General features: G+C 50.8%; 1 protein-coding gene across 1 annotated transcript in view; it reads right to left on the bottom strand.

The window, feature by feature from the left end:
- LOC143300815 (histamine H3 receptor-like) overlaps positions 1-7,500 on the bottom strand; it is a 51,502-nt gene that overhangs the window by 26,376 nt on the left and 17,626 nt on the right. The window contains exons 2-4 of the mRNA XM_076614744.1: positions 2,008-2,365; positions 1,438-1,854; positions 938-1,323 (exon numbers count right to left, since the gene is read on the bottom strand). Of these exons, the coding sequence (XP_076470859.1) occupies positions 938-1,323; positions 1,438-1,854; positions 2,008-2,365 (1,161 nt within the window). The remainder of the gene's footprint in view (positions 1-937; positions 1,324-1,437; positions 1,855-2,007; positions 2,366-7,500) is intronic.

Genomic DNA, 7,500 nt, shown 5'->3' with positions numbered 1-7,500 from the left:
GGGTGTTTTTTTTTCTCTTTCGTTTCGAACTGGCTTTGAATGTTGGTGCATATTTTAACTACAAGTCAGGGTTTCATTTGCTGTCAGATATATTGAAATATGTCACTACATCTTGCATTGCAAGGGGGTGGAAGATCCAATTTTACAACCCCCCCCCCCACACTTACCTGCCTCCCCCCCCCCACCCCACCCCCGTCCCCAACACCACAAACAACTGATCACTTGAGTAATCCACGGCATGTATGACTGACATGCTAAGTGGAATTGGTCAGATTTCCAATAATGCACTAATCAACATTTTCTCAAGTCTCGGTCTTATTTTCAGACTACTAATAAAAGCTGTCAAAAGTATGAGTTATTGCGTGTAGTTTATACACTCATAAATAAAAAACAAACAAAAACCTATCCTCATTGTCCAGTTTAAAGCCAGAAAACTGTCTGTGGCTGATCCCTGGTTCGCAAGTACAACAACACGATGAATCTAAAACATGAAATTTACAGTACAACAGAAAGAAATGCCATCACGATTCACAAAAGGAAATCCAGTATAGTAAGAAATGTGTGATTAAAAAAAAACCAACCCAAACATTTATGAAACACGAATTACTTAAACATCAATATTCTCTTAGAAAAATGTATACACATATAAAGACACGAACGCACACACATATGCATACACTCACAGAATGCCACACTCACAGACACAAACAGACACAGACACAGACACAGACACACACACACAAACACACATAGCCACGCACACAGATACACAGACACACAGACACACAAACACACAGACACACACACACACACACACACACACACACACACAGACACACAAACACACAGACACAGACACAGACACACACACACACACAACAACAAGCACCTTGACATCCACCACCACCCCACCATCCCCATCTTCCCTTTTTCCTACCTGTTTCCGTGCTGCAGAACACACACTCTGACGATGCCCGGATCCGAACCCGAACCCTCCACCGTTGGTCCCCCCGGACGGCAACCGTCCACAGCTGGTCACCCGGGGTAGATGTGGCGGTGCCCCCCCTCCCACCGCCGCCAGGTTGGTCCCTATCCCGGAAAACGCCTCGTAGATCGACACCCGCCGGAATGACGATGAATACTGCCGGGGGCCAGTTTGTAAGGAGGGGTGGTAGTAAACTGGCCCTACACCGCCGCCGCCGCCGCCGCCGCCGGACTTGGCGACAACGCTGACGTGGCCCATAAAGGCCAGTGTGTGACGCCGCCCAGCACGTGCGGCCTGTAGCAGTCTCTGTCTCTGCTCCGTGCTGCGAAGTTCCACAGCTGAAGCATTTCCGACCATCACCCCTACCCCGCTCCCGGCTCCCGCCCCGTCCCCTCCACCACCACCACCACCACCGCTGTTGTTGTTGTTGTTGTTGTTGTTGTTGGGCGAGCTCTCCGACTCTGAGGAGGACTTCCAGAACGGGAGGAGGTAGTTGTCGTTGACGCTGAGGGAGCGGCGGATCTTGATGCTCTTCCGGCGGGTGATCTTGAAGTAGAGCGACAGGTTGAGGACCCACAGCGCCAGCAAGGGGAAGAAGTACATCACCACCGAGGAGGTCAGCACGTAGCTGAAGTTGAGCTCGTATGGCAGCTCGCAGCGTCCTCCTCCTCCTCCTCCTCCTCGCTCCCCTTCTTCGCTTCTTCGAGAGGTTTTGATCTTCAACTTCTCGTCCCCCCCACCACCACTACTGTCCAGTGACTGGTCAAAGAATCCACTTCCATCCGACGACAAGGAAAATCTCATCGCTGTGGTGTTGGTGGTGGTGGCGGTGGAGGTGGTGGTCGTCGTCGTCAACGCAGAAAGCAAAGCTGACACCGCAGAAGAAGAAGACGTCGGCGATGGTGAAATTATCATCTGCCTGCTAGCAGTAGAAGCAGTAAGAGGAGGAGGAGGAGGAGGAGGAGGAGGAGAGAAACCCTGGCGCACCCCCACCCCCACCCCCACCCCAAGCAGCGCCAAACCTTCTTCAGTCTGCACAGCGGCGGCAGTGGGTGGAAGGAGGGTCTGCTGTTGCTGCTGATGATGCTGCTGCTGCTGCTCTGTCCCAGCCGCCACGTCCACGCCCCCGGCGACATCAAAGTGGTCCCACAGGAGCACGGGCGGCACGTGCAGGGCGAAGCTGGCGGTCCAGACCAGGCCCACGGCCACGGCGGCCAGCTTCTTGCTCTGGCGGACCCGGTAGGTGAAGGGGTAGTGGATGGACCACCATCGGTCCAGCGAGATGAGCAGGATGCTGAGCAGGGACACGTAGAGCAGGGAGCAGCGCACCGTCTGGTACAGGTGGCACCCGACACCCTGCAGGGCCCACCGCCTCTCCACCTGCAGCAAGTCAGGGTGGTTGGTGCTGAGGGTGGTGATGGTGACACTGAGGATGACGATGATGATGATGATGATGATGATGATGATGATGATGATGATAACACTGGCGAGAAGGAGGAGGAGGAGGATAGCACTGATGATGATGATGATGATGATGATAACACTGACGAGGAGGAGAAGGAGGAGAAGGAGGATAACACTGAGGAGGAGGATGATGATGATGATGATGATGATGATAACACTGACGAGGAGGAGGAGGAGGAGGAGGAGGAGGAGGAGGATAGCACTGATGATGATGATGATGATGATGATGATGACACTGGCGAGAAGGAGGAGGAGGAGGAGGAGGAGGAGGAGGAGGATAGCACTGATGATGATGATGATGATGATGATGATGATGATGATGATGATAACACTGACGAGGAGGAGAAGGAGGAGGAGGAGGAGGAGGAGGAGGATAACACTGAGGATGATGATGATGATAATACTGGCGAGAAGGAGGAGGAAGAGGGCACACACACACACAACGCACACATACACACAGGCACACAACACACACACACACACACACACACACAACACACACATACACACAGGCACACAACACACACACACACACACACACACACAACGCACACATACACACAGGCACACAACACACACACACACACACACACACACACACACAACGCACACATACACACAGGCACACAACACACACACACACACACACACACACACACACACACACACACAACGCACACATACAACGCACACATACACACAGGCACACAACACACACACACACACACACACAACGCACACATACACACAGGCACACAACACACACACACACACACACACACACACAACACACAGGCACACAACACACACACAACACACACACACAACACACACACACACACACACACACATACACACAGGCACACAACACACACACACACACACACACACACACACACAACGCACACATACACACAGGCACACAACACACACACAACACACACACAACACACACACACACACACACACACACACACATACAACGCACACATACACACAGGCACACAACACACACACACACACACACAACGCACACATACACACAGGCACACAACACACACACACACACACACACACACAACGCACACACACACACAGACACACAACACACACACACACACACACACACACACACAACGCACACATACACACAGGCACACAACACACACACACACACACACACACAACGCACACATACACACAGACACACAACACACACACACACACACACAACGCACACATACACACAGGCACACAACACACACACACACACACACAACGCACACATACACACAGACACACAACACACACACACACACACACACACAACGCACACATACACACAGGCACACAACACACACACACACACACACACACACAACGCACACATACACACAGGCACATAACACACACACACACACACAACGCACACATACACACAGGCACACAACGCACACACACACACACACACACACACACACACACACACACACACACACACACACACAACGCACACATACACACAGGCACATAACACACAACACACACACACACACACACACACACACACACACACACAACGCACACACACAATCACACACACACACACACACACACACACACACACACACACACACACACACACACACACACACATCTCCCTCTCCTTTCTCTCTCCTCTCTTTTTCTCCTCTGTCTGTCTGTCTAATTCAGTGCGGTGCAGCACAACCTCCGAAGTCCTGCTCCAAAGCTGAATGTTTAACTCTCTCCATACGAACGGCGAAAGAGACGACGTTAACAGCGTTTCACCCCAATTACCACCATCAAAATATTGCAAGCGGAAGGCTCTTATACTGAAGAGGTGAATGTTGACAAATAATACCACAATTCTGACGACGGAAGCTAAAGGTTGGGTCATTCAGACACCTACTGGACATCCGAGGGGTCTGTGTAGAGGAGAAGAGAGAACTGGCCGTATACACAGACTGGTGACAGTGCTTGACGGATCATCCATTTCAAGGTGTGTAGCAACATTTGCAGTTAACATCCTCTCCTACCCCCCACACCCTCAAAACAACCCCCACACATCCATTCTGTCTCCTTTTCCAAGCCCCCCACCCCCCACCCCTTACACACACATACACACACACACACACACACACACACACACACACACACACACACACACACCTTTTCTTCCCATAGGTACATGAACAACTTACATTTGCGCTGTAAAAACAGTTATGAAAAAGACTTAGAGACGTATCCGAAACACACAGGCAGACAGACATACACTCATGCACACACACACACCCATCCACCCACCGACCCACACACACACACACACACACACACACACACACACACACACACACACACACACACACACACACACACCACACTTGCATACATGTACAAATTTTACCTCACCTGGTCTTAAATTTGTATATTTTGTATTGTAAAGCGCGATGAGCCCCATCTGAGATTGGGGATGCTGTGCTGTATAAGACTGCATTCTATTCCTTCTTCTTCCTCTTATGATTATCACCATTATTAATCATCAAATGGCAGCAGGAGGAGGGAGGGAGGTGGGGGGGGGGGGGGGGGGGGGGGGGAGGTAAGTGCGGTCATTCACAAAAGCCCACCCGTTGAGACCTGTCAGCTCGTTACGTGGGTGTTGCCTGCAGCCTTAAAAAAAAATGCAAACGGGTATTAATATTTTTTTTACTTTCCCCCCCTTTTTTTTTGGGGGGGGGGGGGGGGGGGTGGGGGGGGGGGGGGGGGGGGGGGGGGGGGGGGGGGTTGTTTGTTGTTGTTGCCACCAACGAAAGAAACGAAGCACTTGGAGTTCCGTTCGTGACAGCTTCGGGTGCAAAACGATAGACAACTTGCACCCTCCTCCTCCTCCTCCTCCTCCTTCTTCCCTCTTTCCTCTGCACTGTCCATCCTCATCCCACTCTTCCTCCTCCTCCTCCTCTTCCTCCTCTTATTCCTCGTCTTTCTCATCCTCTTCCTACTCCTCTTCTTGTTCCTCTTCTTCCATCTCCTCCTCTTCCTCGTCTTATTCCTCCTCTTCCTCCTCCTTCTAATCCTCCTATTCCTTCTTCTCCTCTTCCTCCTCTTCTGCCTCTTCCTCTTCTCTTCCTCCTCTTACGATTCATCCTCCTCCTCTTCATCCTCCCTCTCTTATTCCTTCTCCTCTTATTCTTCCTCCCTCTGTTCCTCCTCCTCTTCCTTCTCTTCCTCCTCTTCTTCTTCCTCCATCTCCACTTCCTTCTCCTCCTCTTCATTCTCTTCCTCCTCCTCCTCTTCCACCCCCTCTCCCTCATCCTTCTCTCATATTCCTATTCCTCCTATTCCTTCTCCTCCTTTTCCTCCCCATTCTCCTCCTCCTCTTCCTCTTCCTCCTCCGATCCCTCCTCCTTCTATCTCCCCTTCTAGTCCTCCTCCTCCTCTTCCACCTCCTCTCCCTTCTCCTCCTCTCCTATTCCTATTCTTCCTATTCCTTCTCCTCCTCACTCTCCTCCTCATTTCTTCTTCCTCCTCTTCCTTCTCCGATTCCTCCTCCTCCTATCTCTCCTCCTCCTATTCCTCCTTCTAGTCCACCTCCTCTTCCTCCTCCTTTTTTTTATCCTCCTCCTCTTCCTCCCTCTGTTCCTCCTCCTCGTCTTATTCCTCGTCTTCCTTCTCCTCTTCCTCCTCTTTCTCCTAACCCCCCCCCCCTCCTCTTCCTATTCCTCCTCTTATTCCTCATTCTCCTTTGTTCTGTTCCTGATTGATTTGTTTTTGGTCTTGTTGTCTCTCTCCCTCCTCCTTCCCCCCCATCCCCCCCCACCCCCCACCGAACTCTCCCCCCCCCACCTCCCCGCCTCCTCACAGTCAATCTGATAACACCAAGCATCATCAGCACCTTCCCTTTCAGACCACATCGACCGAACGAACAAAGCCAGCAAAAAGTCTCTTCACCAGTGTGTGTGTGTGTGTGTGTGTGTGTGTGTGTGTGTGTGTGTGTGTGTGTGTGTGTGTGTGTTGTGATGTGTGTGTGTGTGTATGTGTGTGTGTGTGTGTGTGTGTTAAAAGAGAGAGAGAGAGAGAGAGAGAGAGAGAGAGAGAGATTTACAGCGACAAGGCCTTCTTCCTCTCTCTGTTTTCTTTCTCTCTCCGTGAATGGGTCACTAGGCCACCGGAACGAGTTCACGTTTATTTTTGATCCAAGGAGATTGGCCCTGCTCTTCTGTTGATTTTGATCTCTCTCTCTCTCTCTGTCTCTCTCTCTGTGTTTGTGTGTGTGTATGTATGTGTGTGTGTGTGTGTGTGTGTGTGTGTGTGTGTGTGTGTGTGTCTGTCTGTCTGTCTGTCTGTCGGTCTGTCTGTCTCTCTCTCTCTCTCTGTGTTTGTGTGTGTGTGTGTATGTATGTGTGTGTGTGTGTGTGTGTGTGTGTGTGTGTGTGTGTGTGTGTGTGTGTGTGTGTCTGTCTGTCTGTCGGTCTGTCTGTCTGTCTCTCTCTCTCTCTTCGAGAAACTGAACCTGCCCAGAATACAAAAAATATCAGAGAACAGTATATAGCGAAGAAGTACAATGTGCGTCCCAATGCATTTAAATTGTCACTGTTGTTTGCAGATGTGAAGACATGCATTCCACTATCTCTGTTCTTGTTCAAAGCCTTCACTCGTAGAAACAAGTGTATCTTTAGTTAATGACGCATGGTTACACACCAAAATCTGCCCGTCAATCTTTTTTTGTCTTTTTCTTCTTCTCTCTGTCCCTGTCTCTTTCTCTCTCTGTCTCCTCTCCCCTCTCTCTGTTCTCTCTTTTCTTTTCTTTCTTTGCTGTTCATATAGTGACGCTGTTCTTTATAATGGCTGTTAACACGGAAGTCCCCCCCCCCCCGCCCCCGCCCCCCCCCCCCCCCCCCCCCCCCACCGGCACCCTTACCCCTGTTGTCACGGGCAGAAAAGCCTCAACAATAAACCAATCAGACTTCAGACTTCTCTGTCTGTCTGTCTGTCTGTCTGTCTGTCTCTCTCTCTCTCTCTCTTCGGGGTTGGGC

The sequence above is a fragment of the Babylonia areolata genome, chromosome 26, assembly GCF_041734735.1.
Source record: "Babylonia areolata isolate BAREFJ2019XMU chromosome 26, ASM4173473v1, whole genome shotgun sequence".
Lineage (NCBI taxonomy): Eukaryota > Metazoa > Mollusca > Gastropoda > Neogastropoda > Buccinidae > Babylonia > Babylonia areolata.
The sequence above is the reverse complement of the archived record's forward strand: the minus strand, read 5'-3'. Positions and strand labels throughout refer to the sequence as shown.